Source organism: Lithobates pipiens, unplaced genomic scaffold (assembly GCF_037356315.1).
Source record: "Lithobates pipiens isolate NorthernLeopardFrog02 unplaced genomic scaffold, aLitPip1_a1.2 Scaffold_3, whole genome shotgun sequence".
NCBI lineage: Eukaryota > Metazoa > Chordata > Amphibia > Anura > Ranidae > Lithobates > Lithobates pipiens.
This window is the reverse complement of record NW_027507790.1, coordinates 185,327,201-185,343,506: the sequence shown is the minus strand read 5'-3', so window position 1 is coordinate 185,343,506 and position 16,306 is coordinate 185,327,201. Positions and strand designations below refer to the sequence as shown.

At 42.3% G+C, this 16,306-nt stretch overlaps 1 protein-coding gene across 1 annotated transcript in view; it reads left to right on the top strand.

Annotated features, from left to right (window-relative positions):
• Positions 1-12,527: 12,527 nt before the first annotated feature.
• SERINC5 (serine incorporator 5) overlaps positions 12,528-16,306 on the top strand; it is an 84,511-nt gene continuing 80,732 nt past the window's right edge. The window contains exon 1 of the mRNA XM_077462609.1: positions 12,528-12,710. Coding sequence (XP_077318735.1) covers positions 12,684-12,710 — 27 coding nt within the window. The 5' untranslated portion in view covers positions 12,528-12,683. The remainder of the gene's footprint in view (positions 12,711-16,306) is intronic.

The window sequence follows — 16,306 nt, the reverse complement described above, 5'->3', positions numbered from 1 at the left end:
AAATTGGCAGCTTAGAACAGAAGAGAATTTTCTAATAGTTGACCATATAAAAATGATTTGATTATGCAAATTAACATTTGGTTATTGTCACATTACCCAACAAAAGCAATACCGGCCTTGGCATCTAGGCATGAATGAGGCATGGGGTTGATTATACTAAAATTATGAAACTCAGCATGGGGGCGGCAAGTTATAATTTTTTTTTTTCCCTGCAGAGAATTGCACGCTGTGATTTTTGTCTGAAGATCAGGATGAGCCAAGTCTGCTTGGTTTGTACAGCTGTCTTAAAGTCTTTTTGATGTTTGCAACTCTTGGATTCTTCCAAACTACTAGTACATTGTTCTTGGATATAGTGGTTGAAATTTTGTTACAAGTTACAAGGAACATAAAGGCCAATAGTAGTCTGCGGGTAAACTGTGGAAATAAGAGCAGGCCTGTATACCGCACATGGCTTGCTTTTATCTTCCTCCAGCACTTTGCCTTTCTTGTGCTGGTGAACAATATGTGCTTTGAATGGAAATGTAAATGGAAGGCGTTGCCATTTGTGAGGCCACTGATCTCTTCTGAATGACCACTTTTCACAGTACTGCCCAACTGAAAAATCTCTGCGTCCCTATTGTGTGGTCTCAAGTGCCTTCAGTTGTTCACTAATTGGTCACATTGACCTGAGAAAGACGGCATGGACCAGCTTCAATGGTCATGCCTTTCCGAGCCACAACAAGCCATGAAATGTAGTTCCATTTGCAAACCGGGTGTTTGTTTGGCTCTTGTACCTTGTTTCCGATGTATTTTGTGTGCATTAAATACCGCTCAGTGTTTTTTTGTTCTGTAAAAAAAAAATGCATTTAAAGATCTAGCATATTTAGAAATGGATCTTGCCCAATTCTACCACTACAATTTTGCATTGCAGGTAGTAAAATGTTTTAAACTTTTTTTTTTTTTATAGAAGGTGTTGGTTTTTTATATATTTTTTTTATTTATTTTTTTGTGAGAAGTATTTGAATATTACAAACAAGAATAACCATGCCCAGCACTGAATGCTCAAAGACCAGTATCCAGTAGGTTATTATACAAGAATGTTACATATAGACAACAAAACGACAGGAGATTTCAGTCCAAGCACAAGGTAAATAGTATCTTGTTGAAAAGGAAGGGAGGACTTGGATATAAAAAAAAGATATATCAAGAGAGAGTAAGTCCAAAAGGAACCAAACAGCAGTGTAATAGTCACAAAAATAGAAAATATTTTATTAACCACTTCAGCCCTGGACCATTTGGCTGGCCAAAGACCAGACCACTTTTTGTGATTCGGCCCTGTGTCACTTTAACTGACAATTGTGCAGTCGTGCGACGTGGCTCCCAAACAAAATTGACGATTGATTTTTTTTCCCCACAAATAGAGATTTCGTTTGATGGTATTTGATCACCTCCTGTGGCTTTTATTTTTTGCGCTATGAACAAAAAAAGTGTGAATTTTTTTAAAAAAAAGCATTATTTTCAACTTTTTGCTATAATAAATATCCTCCAAAAATATATAAACATTTTTCCCTCAGTTTAGGCCGATACGTATTCTAAATATTTTTAGTAAAAATAAATAAACGCAATAAGCGTATATTGATTGGTTTGTGCAAAAGTTATGGCGTCTACAAAATAGGACATGGATTTGTGTCGTGTGTTTGTATATATGTATGTATGTATGTATGTATATGTGTGTGTGTGTGTTTATTTCTAGTAATGGTGGCGATCACCAATTTATTTTTTATCATGACTGCGACATTATGGCGGACACGTCAGATAATTTTGAGACCATTATCATTAATACAGCAATCAGTGCAATTAAAATTGCATTGATTACTGTAAAAATTTCACTGGCAGTGAAGGGGTTAACACCAGGGGGCAGGGGAGGGTTTAATATGTATCCTATTTTGTGTTCTAACTGAAGGGGGGAGGGGACTGTGCAGGGAAACTAACAGATCACTGTCCATACTCTGTATGAACAGACGATCTGTCAGTTCCCTGCTCAGAAAACCGGCAACTGTTTGTTTACACACACACACAGCTGCTGGTTCTCCGTGTGTCCCGAACGATTGCGGGAGCCCGGCGGCAATTGAGACCACAGGGCACTCGCATCGGCTTGGAGTGAGCGGCAGTGGCAGTTTATGCTACCGACATAGCATAACGGCAATTCGCGCAGCTGAGCCATGCTGCCGCAGTACAACTGTGTTGGCTGGTCGGCATGCAGTTAATGGAATTGTATAAAAATCTTGAAGCGGAAATATTAAACAGAAGGTTTTTTTTTTTTTTTTTTTTTTTTTTAAATTATGACCTGAGTGTCTGCTTAATCACTTCAAAGCGTGCATGCTTTTATATTCAATCTGATCAGGGGTAGATATAATATCGGACTTTTGTTCTGAATCCAAAACACAGTGGTGGGGGACCACCTTGGACATGTTATCTTGCCACTTATCACGAGATTCACGTTGGACCCTTTTTATAAGTGTGGGACTTTCTTTAGATCACTTAAAGGGGTTGTAAACCCTGGCCGTTTTTCACCTTAATGCAGTCTATGCATTAAGGTGAAAAAACATTTTTTTAATGCAGCAGCGCCCCCCACCCCGTGCCCCCCCTTATACTTACCTGAGCCCCGACGGGAATGAGCACACCAGCTCTGGCTGGTGTCTCGTGTCCTGATTGGATAGATTGATAGCAGCGCAGTCATTGACTCCTGCTGCTGTCAATCAAATTCAAAGGATGTGGGGCCGAGCCATCTGGATGCGGGAGCGCGACCGCAAGGTAACCCCCCTTGGGAGAGCGTATATCCTAGGGGGGTTATCTGATGTGGGGGGGAGCCAGAAGAGCCAATGGGGATCCCAAAGACTAGGTTTGGGACCACTCTGTGCAAACAAGCTGCACAGTGGAGGTAAGCATAATATGTATGTTTGTTATTAAAAATAAATAAATAAATAAAAAAAACCTTACAATCACTAAGGTGTTCATAGCTCTTGATGTTTTTCTTTAGAGACTTTGTATGTCTGCACTCATTGCATGCAGCTAACTTCACCATTAAGAGCTGACAGAACATTTTTACCTGCTATTTAAAAAAAATAAAAAATAAAATAATCCCTGCCTGGAGCTAAACTGACCACTATGTCTCTATTGGTGGGTAGAAGACCCTTCTGGCTGGCCATATACAGTTATAAGTTTTAGGTGTGGGTGGCTCTGCAATCACCACCCAGCTGCACAAAAGGCATTTTGAAAATAGACTGAGCCAGAGGGTACTCAGGCAGCAGCAGGGCACGGGGCTGATCAATACAAAAGCTGGTAGGAAGATTCTGCAATCCTTTCTATTTACTGTTGGAATTGAACGATTTCCTCTTGTACAGATTGAAATGGAGGAAATCAGGCCGTACTGCAATTTGGTGCCATGGCTAGCATTAAAGTGCTACTAAACCCAGGACCCTGCATTTACTATATCTGGTCTCCCACAGTTCACAGAACATGCAAATGCAATTATTTTAGTAAATATAAATGGATAACTTTTCTCATCAGCGGGATATCGGCATATAGCAGTCTTGTGACTTCTATCAGTTCCTAGTAAAGCCTAGGAGTTTTCATTCTTCTCCTGACCCTCTGTCTGGGCAGTGCTGATTGGCCCTGTGCTGATCACATGCACCCTCTCAGGTCATATCAGGTTATTTTTTTGGAGACTGGAAGAAGAGGAGGATCGGATCGATGGGATCAAACAGCCTTTATGCACAAAGAAAAGGATTAACCCCTTAGGTTCCAAAGTGAGTATAACACGTATGCATTACGGCATATACAGACTTTACTGTTGTGTGTTTAGTAACACTTTAAACGCCTTAAATTGAAACCAAAATTGTATATATTGCTGCATCCATTTTATTTTTCCCCCTCTATTTTCACCTGGGGATTTGCCCAGTAACACACCCCTTGTATTAGAGTGTGCCCATTCTGGATGAAGGAGCACAGGGATACCTTTTGGACAGCAGCATTGTTGGTCTGGGGGCAGTGTTAGATGTACTAGCAGATTTAGACACTTACACTAATAAATTGAACTTCAGCTAAACCTTTATAGGCAGTTACAGCAAACTGTTTTTTTTTTTGTTTTTTTTTTGTTTTTTTTTCGCGTTTGGGATAAAGGTTTTAGGCTCCATTCACACCAAGGCGTTCTGTATTGCGCGTGGTATCGCCGTGATTCAGAAACGCCGAAAATTGCGGGATGCCCTTGCAATTCCCGCTGTTTTGAAGGCCACCAAATCGGGGCACCATTTTGCCGCAAAAGTCGCAGTTAAAAACACCCAAACAATCGTGGACACCAAATGCCCAAAAGAAGTACAAGAACTTCTTTTGGATGGCATGCGAATCTGTTTGCGTGTTTTTACCACGATTCATCAGGCAACAATCACAGCATAATCTCGATCCCCCACGTTTTGGTGCCATTCCAAATAGCGGGGATGGCAAGGGCATCCCATGCATCCCATGCAAAAGCGGAACACCGTGGTGTGAATGAAGCCTTCTAGAAATAAAAGATTATCATTGTAAGCTTCCCTGTCAGTGGTAAATGGTTTGTTCCATCCCTGTAACTGATATATTTGCAGGACAGCTTGTTCTGTTTAAAAAAAAAAAAAAAGCAGACTTTGCTTGGTTCACACTAGAACGTAATGCATTTGCTGCACTATGTTCAAATTGCACTGCCCTTGTGACCCAGCGGGTATCGGTGCAATGTTAGCGACACTACAAGTGCAGGTCGTAAACAGTGCGTTTGCATGCCCTGGGTTGCATGGTAAAAAATTACCATGCGATCCGGTTGCAGTGCAGTTCTAAAATTGGTGCATGCTTTACTTTAGTGCAATGCAATTTGAAGCCATTCAAAAGAAATGGCCTCAAATCGCACCTACCTAATTGCATGTGTATTGCAAAGGAATGCGATGCACTTCCTGTACGATTCAGAGTGTGAACCTAGGCTTACTGGCCAGATCACCAGATGAAAAAAAAGGAACAAAAGCATAGAAGAAAACGAATGCAGCCAGCCACCACATCCAAGAATTGGTAAGATGCAATATAAAGAATGTTTGTTTGCTTTTGGGTTTAACCACTTGCCCCCCCCCCCACAGTTAAGATCGCTCCCTAGGACACACTTAACCCCTTGATCGCCCCCTAGTGTTTAGCCCTTTCCCTGCCAGTGTCATTTATGTGTCAGTAATAGGTGCATTTTTTTGATAGCACGGATTGCTGTATAAATGACAAATGTCTGATGTGTCCTCCATAATGACGCAGTCACGATTAAAAATCGCAGATCGCCGCCATTACTAATAAAAAATAGTATAACGAAAATGCCATAAAACTATGCCCTATTTTGTAGATACTATAACTTTTGAGCAAACCAATCAATATACGCTTAATGCGAATTTTCTTTTTTTTTTATTCTGTAAATATGTAGAATAAATATCGGCCTAAACTGAGGAAAAAAAATATTTTATATATATTTTTGGGGGATATTTATTATCGCAAAAAGTAAAAAATATTGCATTTTTTTTTTTTCCAAAATCGTCGCTTTTTTTTTTTTCTATAGCGCAAAAAATAAAAACCGCAGAGGGAACCGCTTTAAAATTAGCAAAGCCATGATAAAAGTGGAAACATTTTTGACTGAGGAAGACTGTGCCAACATGGCATAAGGCAGTAACTCTACACCCTGATCATCCACCAGACCAGAGACATCTATAAATAGACCTTAGATAGGCAACCCCAAACACCATGTGTGAAGTGGCCAACTGGTCTTCCACCAACACCTTCATTTCACATTACAGTGTGGAGCTTTCACATCTATTAAATTGGGAATTAATTGACTGTTAGTTGCTCAGTATAAGGACTGCACCAGGTGTGCGTGTACTACTTTTTTTTATTTTTTCTTCCACCACCTCACACTGCACTGTGGCCACTGCCCAATAGAACAACGAAATATTCAAATAGCCTGGCCGGTGTGAAGAGCCCTCAGACTAGGTTCACACTTCGTGCCTGTTGGGAATGTGTGCAAATTTGCATGATTTCCTGAGACATACAGAAATGTGCTGCCCTTAAGCAGATGTGCGCCAATGCCAATATTTCCATACGGCGCCCGCATATATCTGCTAGGGTGTGCTTCAAACTGTATAATGCTGCAGCTCTGTGTTTTTCAGGACAGCATGATTTGCAGGGTCAAGGATGAGTTTTACAAGTTTTCTCACAAATGGGGCAGTCCATTGAAATGAAGGTGCTACACACCATTTGCAGAAACATTCTTGTGCTGCGTCACACCTGCATGGTGCGAACAGAGCCATAAAGAAAGAAAACGTGTTGGCATCAAATACCACCTGTGTAGTGAGTTATTCTCCATCTCGGTTTGGGAAGGTTTGCAGGGAGAAGAAACAGAACGATTTTTCTCCCTGTACAGAGCCCTGTGTTGATTGTCACCACCGGTGCTGTATCAAAAAAGGAAATGAAAGGAAGGGGAAATGGGGAAGGGGGTATAGGGAAAGAAAAGCATCAGGTAGAGCAGTTTTTTCTTTTAATATATTGATTGATTCAGCACTTTCCGGTGGTGTTTCATATAAAGTCCCAAGTTCCTGTTTCTTTATCCCTTCCCAACCACTATTCCTTTCCCTTTCCCCCCACCCTCCTTTTTTTTTTTTTTTCTTCTTCTTTTTTTTTTTTTATCATTAGGGATTGAGATGATGTTGCTTATCCATAGCCTTTGTCTCAATTAAAGTCACAATCATACCTGCTCTACCTGATGCTATTCTTTCCCTATCCCCCTTCCCTGTTTGCCCTTCTTTCCTTTCATTTACCTTTTTGATACAATTGATGGACATGGAGACAATGGTCTATTTTTTATTGTTGCCTCATCTAAAATTCCATTGTGATACTTTGTTTTTAAACTTCGGGTGCTGGGCTGTGATTGGACACAGCCGATCAGCAGGTACCAGCCATGAATCATTAGCCCAGGCCTGCTGACAGACTCCCGCTGTGTACAATAACAGCAGGTTTTGTAGAGGGAAGGGCATGCGCGTGCCTAAACCCAAAAGCAACTTTGCCTGCACGGGCCACCCATCCGCAGCACATTGCGGGGCTGACGGTCCTTAAGTGCTGACAGGACCCTGCGATACTGGCAGCCGGAATAGGGTTTTATTATTTACCAAAATTTTCCTTTCCAGGTTCCGATACGCAACACCATACCTTTCCCACTTGCTGCTGTATTGAGTCTTTTTACAAGTAGGTTGCTGCTCAGCCAAAGGTTCATGTATATGATTTGGTCCTGTAGGCTGTTCAAGCTACTTCTTTATGTATACTGTCATTTATAGGCATCTGGAAATTTTCTTTCATTCATCAGCTTGTCCTCCATTCACATACGCTTTGCATTATGGGAAAAAGGGCTACAAATTCTATGAATGGAGGAGGCGGGCAGATGGGGTGGCTGCTGTGAACTCCAGCAGTGCCAGAAGATCAGCACTGTGGGGAGAAGATTTCTACGCTATGCAGCAGTCATTACGGGTGAGACATGTCCTGGCGCTGCATAGAAGAAAAAAAAAAAAACACTTATAAAAGTCACCTTTAATGAATAACTATACCTATATATAACTAGACTTCTGATTGAAAGTGCTGGCCTTTGCTTGCTTTTATCTGGCCCTTGGGGAACAATTTCATCCACCGACACCAACAATGGGCCATATTTTCTGCCAATGACACCAAAGATGGGGCACAATTCCTCCCAATGACACCAAAGGTGGGGCACGATTCCTCCCAATGACACCAAAGGTGGGGCACGATTCCTCCCAATGACACCAAAGGTGGGGCTCGATTCCTTCCAATGACACCAAAGGTGGGGCACGATTCCTCCCAATGACACCAAAGGTGGGGCACGATTCCTCCCAATGACACCAAAGATGGGGCACAATTCCTCCCAATGATACCAAAGATGGGGCACGATTCCTCCCAATGACACCAAAGATGGGGCACAATTCCTCCCAATGATACCAAAGATGGGGCACGATTCCTCCCAATGACACCAAAGGTGGGGCACGATTCCTCCCAATGACACCAAAGGTGGGGCACGATTCCTCCCAATGACACCAAAGATGGGGCATGAGTCATGTGATGTGAAGCATGGATCCCCATAGAAAACAAACACAATATAAACACCTACAGCACAATTCACGTCACATTGTAGTGAACCTCTTCTAAGGCCCAATTCACACTTTGTGTAGCAGGAGTGTGTGTTCCCACTTGCATTTCTTTTGTGTCTTTTTTTTTTTTTCATGCGTTTCTGTGTATCGAGTGCATGGGTTGCCCTATGTGCAAAAATATGCCAAAGAAGCTCCTCCACCTGTTTGGGCGCTGAACGCTGTGCATTTTTATAGCTCCCCCTCCCGGCACAACACACATATGCTAACCATGTTTGGGGTGCCAGTACCAATAACAGTACTGCAAGCGTCCACGTTCAGGAAACACAAGTGTGAATGTGGCCTAATGGTGACCATACCCACTGCCATAAATGATCAATTTCTTTTTCAATCAATTGACTTGCTTGGAATGATTGATTGTTAGTTGAACAACCCATTGGATTGATTTGCCACACACTGGGGAAGTGGGTTTCAATTGATAATTGAGATATAGTTTAAGATTATAAATGATTGATGGCATCTCTGTTTCCATCATGTAACCTCATAATCTGATCGATCAAAATAGAGTCGTATTCACAAACAAAGTAGATAATTGGTGCAAAGTGACTGATCATTTTCTGCACTGGCTCAGTGCAAGACCACTGTACATATATATATACATTACAGTTTGGAGGCAGTTCATGGGGCCATAGCTGCAGCTGTCGGCTATAACCCTGGTATGTTTTATTGTTTTCTTTTTGTTTTTTTTGTGGCCAGCATTTTTTTTTCTACCCCCCCCCCCCCCCCCCCCCCGCTCTCTGGTGTTTCTCAGGCATACCCATATCACCAGGGAGCCCGGCATCCAATCGGGTGGTTTGTGCGGCTGGCTATAGAGGTGAACAAAGACCGGAGTGTCTCTGATCATCTCTATGGTCTGGAGACCAGAAGCAATGGCATGATGTCACTTCCGGTTTAGGGCTAATGTAAACACTGACTATTTGTTTTTGGGAAAGCATCAGATCAATGCTTTTTTTTTTTGATCTGATGCTTTCTATGGTAGAGGAGAGATGTGAGGTGATATAGATACCAGATGTCTCCATAAAGAGGACTTGTCATGCTTTATTGAAATAAAATAAATGACATACCTCTCAATGTTTTGAGATGGGAATGAGGGACACCTATCAGCAAAAGTATGCAGGCATAGGACACACCCCTTGACACGCCCCCTTAATGCAGAATTGTAAAAAAAAAAAAACAAGATTGGTTAAACCCACAAGTACTCTTTTTTTACCTGTACTATTCCTATTACTATTACTATGTACTATTGGCTTTTGGAATTTACAAATGCAGCAAATTAGAAATCAGATGAAAGGTTTAGTGCTGGAAAACACTTTTTGATAGATTAAAAGTGCATTTTATATACATCTATATAGATCAGACCAAAAGGAGGGACAAATGAGGAGGAATCAGGACAAAAATCAGGGACAGTTGGGAGCTATTAAATTAGTAACATTTTTTTTTTTTTTAAAGCACCCTCAATCCCCCACCTGTGCTTGCACGCAGAGGCGAGCGCATGCGTAAGTCGTACATACAGTCGTACATATGTATGTACGACTTACGCATGCGCTCGCCTCTGCCTGCAAGCACAGGTGGGGGATGGAGGGTGCTTTAAAAAAAAATGTTAATAATTTAATAGCTCCCAACTGTCCCTGTGTTCATACCACACATATCACCACGACCGTTAACTGGTGATCTGTAAAAATGTTTAAAGCGTCACCTATGGAGATTTTTAGATGTTGTAATTTGTCGTCTTTCCACGTAATTTTAAACATGTTGGATATTGTCGTACTTGGCGTAACATCAACTTTTATATTTTACAAAAAAATTGGCTTATATATTGTGGATTTTTTTGTTTTTTCACTAAAGTTAAAGTAAACTTCCATCTTTTGCTTTTCCCTATAGGTAGGCCTATAATAAGGCTTACCTATAGATCAGGGGTCTCAAACTATTGGCCCCCCAGCTGTTTTGAAACTACAAGTCCCATGAGGCATTGCAAAGCTGACAGTTACAAGCATGACTCCCACAGGCAGAGGCATGATGTGACTTGTAGTTTTTGCAACAGCTGGAGGGCCACCAGTTTGAGACCCCTGCAAGTATAGATAGTGTAAATATATCTCAAACGTGCACTGTTTATGGGATATTTAATGTAAATGCTGGCTGTGACATCACTGGCGCATGCGCTCTGAAGGAACAGCCACCCGCGTCGTTTCTTGGTGGCTCCTGCACGCATGCGTGGGTGTGATGTCATCGTGGCTCCGGCCAGTCACAGAGCCGGAGTCTGCGAACCCAGAAGCAAGACCGGAGACAATGAGCGTGCCTGCAGTGCTGACTTCTCAGCGCTGGAAGAGCTTCGTTTTAAGGTAAGTTTAACCTAATGTGCTGGTATGCAATGCATACAGTACTAGCACATCCTTTACCTTGCAGGTACAAAAAAAATTGTCCAGTGGTTTATAACTGCTTTAAAATGAATTTAAGTGTATTTTTTTCAAAAGAAAAAATACATTTGAAAAACTGCTCCACAAATATTGTCTGACATATTGCAACAGCCACCATTTTATTCTCTAGGGCCTCTGCTAAATTAGCAGAGGCCCTAGAGAATAAAATGGTGGCTGTTTTAATTTTTAATGTCTGAAATAGATAGAATGCTTGGGGGCTCTAATGCCCTGTACACACGTTTTCCCATCGGAATAAACTCTGAAGGTTTTTCTGATTGAATTCTGCTGAAGCTGTTTTGCGTACACACGATCGATCAAAATAGAGTCGTATTCACAAACAAAGTAGATAATTGGTGCAAAGTGACTGATCATTTTCTGCACTGGCTCAGTGCAAGACCACTGTACATATATATACATTACAGTTTTGAGGCAGTTTATGGGGCCATAGCTGCAGCTGTCGGCTATAACCGCTATAAAAATTCCGATCGTTATGAACGTGGTGACATACAACGGGACTAGAAAAAGAAAGTTCAATAGCCAGTAGCCAATAGCTTCTGTCTCGTACTTGCTTCAGAGCATGCAGTGTTTTTGGTCTGTCGGTAGAGCATACAGACGAGTGGTTTTCCCGATAGGAATTTGTTCCGTCAGAAATATTTAGAACATGTTCCCTTTCTAGGTCCATCAGAATTTTCGATGTAAAAAGTCCGATGGGGCATACACACGGTTGGAATATACGATGAAAAGCTCCCGTCAGACTTTTTCTGTCGGACATTCCGCTCGTGTGTACGCAGCATGACTAATTTTCTAGCAAAAAAAAAATAGCTTTTTTTCCCCTTGTAAACAAAATGTGTCAGAAAAGGCGTGGTCTTCTTTTGGGGTGCAAATTTGTTTGTGTGATTTTGCTGCATAAGTTGTGTGACAATCGCAGCAAAAATCGCACTGCGTTTGGGAGGACATCGAGCCCAGGTTCACATTACAACTGCTTTGAAATCGTGCAAATTCAGCTGAACTCACATGATTTCAAACCAGCAACGCAGTCCGACTTCGGGGGCGATTTGACAGACATATGTGTGCAGCGGGTTCCTTCACAGATGTCTATTTAAATCGCACCCCCCCCCCCCCCCCCGAAGTCGCCAAAAGTAGTACAAGAACTACTTTTGGCAATGTGTGTGGCGTTGTACCGATTCGGATGGTGCCGTTGCCACCAATAGCTGCCGATTTGGTATGCGGTTTGACATGTGAAAATCGCATTCCAAATCAGCCCCGTGTGAACGTGGGCAAAGAAATAATGGCATTGCAAACGCATCATCCCACGTTTTGCCACGATTCCGATTGATGAAGACTCAATTTTATTTTTCGATTTTATTAAGCACCAACTCCATGTACACAATGAAGCTAGTGGTTAATAAAATCGAAATAAAATTGAGTCTTCACCAATCGGAAAAAGGCAAGTTACCGCTATTTGATTCTTTGCAGATTTAATCGCTTTGATCTATTCTCAGATCGATTGGATAGAAAAAAGAAAGTGAAGAGTTCTCTGGATATTCTTCTCCCAGGAGAAGCTGGGACTGGTGTGTGTTAGTGGGAGGGGCCAAGAACGTTGTCTCTTCATGTTTATTTGGGCTAATGTATGTGGGGGCGTGGTTAGGGGCGTGTCCGCTGTCTTATTTTGGGTGTTAAAATGTATGGAATGTCTCTCATGGAAGGTGTGACATCACGGCGGGGGAGTGCAGAGCGGAACACAACGGTTATCACACCTCCTAATAATAATAATAATAATAATAATAATATGATCGGTGATTGTCCTGTGTGTGTGGAGGCACCGATCTCTCCCCCTCCTCCTCCATGTGAGGGGGTGGGGCCGCACTCCTCCTGGATCCTCCTGCTATGACGACAGCGGAAGCCGGAGCAACACTGAGAGATCATCGGCAGGAGATCGGGCATAGCTCTGCCCTCCGCACAGCTGTGTGGGTCACCCCGGGACACTCCGATCACCGATCACCCTCCGAGTGTACGACCCTCTCCACCGATCATGTCTGCCGGCTGCTGTGCCCGACAGGTGAGTGCACCGATCACCCTCCTCCATAGGCATAGATGGGCACACACACCATTCACCCCCGATCACCCTCCTCCATAGATGGGCACACACACACACCATTCACCACCGATCACAGATTGGGCGATCACCCTCCTCCATAGTTATAGGTGGGCACCCACACCATTCACCTCCGATCACACCACACACAGATTTACAATCTGCACACATCTTATGACTGCTCATCCTGCAATGATCGGATCGGATGGTATATGAGGAGCCTACACATGGGAAGATGTCTCTACAATGTTAAAATCCATGGATACTTTTTAAATTTTATACAGCAAAATCCTTCCAAATGTATCCTTTCAGATCAATACTCCATATACACACTAAGAGAAAATCGGGCGAGTGATCGGGCGATTTTCCTCGTTATTTCACAGTCAGAAGTGAAGATAGGAAAAACTGTGCACGATTAGAAGAAAAACAAAAACTTTTGTACGTTATTTCTATCTGATATTTCTTCTACGTAAAACGGTACTCATTAATGAAAATCATTCGTTCTGTCTTCATTTTGGAGTTTTGTCCCTTTTTTGAAAATTTTTATTTAGAGGGTCAGAATCGGCTTTTTTTTTCTTTTTTTTTTTTTAATTGGTTGAACTAAACGAACTTGTCTTTTTTTTTTTTTTTTTTTTTTTTCAATCTATATAACTAAGGCTGTCGTAAGTCAGAAAATTGTACAATCTTTCCTCAGACGAAAACGTTCACCCGATTTTCTTATAGACGTTTGTTGTCTGTACGGGTTCACATACATTTTGTCAACTCATCATTTGACATATAGCTAGCCAAAAGTTCATCACACACACGGAAATCTGATTGTACAATTCTTTAGATCTGCCAACAGCTATGTAGTGCAAGGAGCAGTGTGATTGGATGCAGAGTGGATAGATTCGGTCGGTCCTCACACAGACCGGTTCAGCAGGGAGCAGCCAAATCTCCATCCATGGGTTCCTGTCCCAGGCGGGTCCACCTAGAGATCAGATCCTTTCGTGCAACTTTTGAGCATTTACATTGCAGTCTACGGCACTCAAGTCACACAAAGTAGTGCAGGAAACTTTTTAAAGGCGCTGCAATTTAAGTCACATAGATTTGAATGGCTTCCATTGAAAATACAAGGGCTGCGACTTGTCATGCAACTTTATGGGTTGATTTACTAAAACTGGAGAGTGCAAAATGTTGTGCAGCTCTGCACAGAAACCAATCAGCTTCCAGTGTTTATTGTCAAAGCTGAATCTAGAAGCTGATTGGCTGCCATGCACAGCTGGCAGATTTTCCTCTCTCCAGTTTTAGTAAATGAACCCCTTTTGTGTCCAAAGTCGCATAACAAGTCATACAAGTGGGAATGGAGCTGAAAAGCTGGAAGCTGATTGGTTTCTGTGCACAGCTGCACCAGATTCTGTATGTTCCAGTGTTCGTAAATCCCCCCCCCCCCAATGTCTCAGTGAGGGGTCCTCCATCCACCTCCAATGTGTGTGATGGCAGAATCCGTTCGTTCTACTGACCGATTGAACAAAAATCATCTATGTCCAGCTATACAGAGCTGATTGTACAAAGATTGCATCATGTATGGTGAGCATTGCTCAGGATGATATGAGAGTGATCTATAATTATGGATTAGGAAGGAAACGCCTAATTTGTTTGGTGTAAACATCGGCAGGTTTTCCGTGTCATTACACAAGTTGTGTGTCTCGGTGGCCATACACAGGAAGATTTCCTATACTATTGTATTGGGAATTGATTTACAGTGCAGGAGGGAAAATCTGATCACTTGTTGTGATTTACACTTATTGATTGATCTACTTTCCTAGAATCTGATTTTCTCTCCAGACCGATCCGTATCATGTCATTGGAGTTGTAGGTTTTGCTAAAAATTGATCAATGACACATTTTGGGGCTGATTTACTAAAACGGCAGAATGCAAAATCTGGTGCAGCTGTGAATGGGAGCCAATCGGCTTCTTACTTCAGCTTGATCAGTTAGTCCTCGTTCACATTGGAGCGACATGTCATGCGATTTGACAGGTCAAATCATACAACAAGTCGCACCCTATTGGCAGCAATGGCACTGTTTAAATCGGTGCAACTCCGGCTTTGCTGCGCCACATTGATTTGAAAAAGTAGTTCCTGTGCTACTTTTGGAGATTTCGGGTGCAACTTGCATAGACATCTGTCCATGAAGCCGCACAGATGTCTTCCAAGTCGCACTGACATTGACTGCATTTTTGAAACTGTGCAACTCCATCTGAAATCGCACAATGTAAATGAGGGGTAAAGCTTTGGCAATGAGCCCACGTTCACATTGGGCTGATTTGGCATGCAATTTGACACGTGCGACTTCAGTGGAACTCGCACGATTTCAAACCGGCAATGCAGTCCGACTTCAGGGGCGATAAGACAGACATCTATGCTGGTTCATGCACAGATGTCTATTCAAATCGCCCCCTGAAGTCGCCAAAAGTAGTACAGGACAAATTACATTTGCCAAATCGCATGCCAATTCGGCGGCTATTGTCGGTAATCAGATCCGTGGAAGTTCCATTTCTGGGTGGAACGCTTTAATAAAGCATTTTCCTGATTCTATGCAGAGTTCTCTGCTCAAGCTGACAGCTGTCAAAAAAAAAAAAAAACAGACAGTCTGCCAAGTTTCACACCATTCCTCAGCCGCTGAGCTAGCTATAAACATTGTAACGTTTTGTTCTTTAGATCAAAGGAATGAACTTCGGTCTATAAGGCCTCTTTCACACTTGTGCGACTTGTCCTGCGACTTGAGACTGCAAAATCGCATGACAAGTCCTACCCCATGATTTCCAGTGAGTACAGTTTCATATCTGTGCGACTTCAAAGTAGTCTCTGTCCGCTTTCAAGTAGCATGATTTGAAAAATAGTTCCTACACAATTGTTTGCGATTTTATGTGCAACTTGCATTGACTTTTGAGTATAAAATCGCACATATGTCAGCTAGCTGCAGATAAAAGTAGTGCAGTTTCAAAGCCGCATTCAGTGTGAAGTCACATCAAAGTCGCACTTCATGAACAGAACTGCCATACTTTGCTATTGGCCCAAAAAAAAAAAACACACCCACAAAATGTATCAAAAATGTTTGTTCAGAAATGTAAACCGCATCTTGCAAACGTTCTGGAAAAGCGCATCAGCTGCATAGATGTGAACCTGGCCTTAGACTTTTCACCTGGTGGTCTGCCTCCTGTATTAGAGTGCCTCTACTCTGGATGAAGGAGCATAGGGGACACCTTTGAACATTGTCAGTCTCAGGGAAGCGAGGCTGGACTGCAAGTTTGAAAATGACTTGCTAAGCTATTGCTAGACTTGTCAGGCTTAACAAGTTTGTTGCACGATTGCAGTAAGTCCGCATTGCATAACTCCAGAGCAACTTTCTTTTGCAAACGTTCTGCAAGCCTGGTGCAAGTTCTGGTTCAGTTATGTTGTACAGCAATCCTCCTACCACAGGGGGCACTGTGGCTGAATTTTCATGCTGTAGACTCACCACTGCAACTTTGCTCTTGCTAGAGACTTGCCACAAATTTTCTACAAATTTGAAAAAGT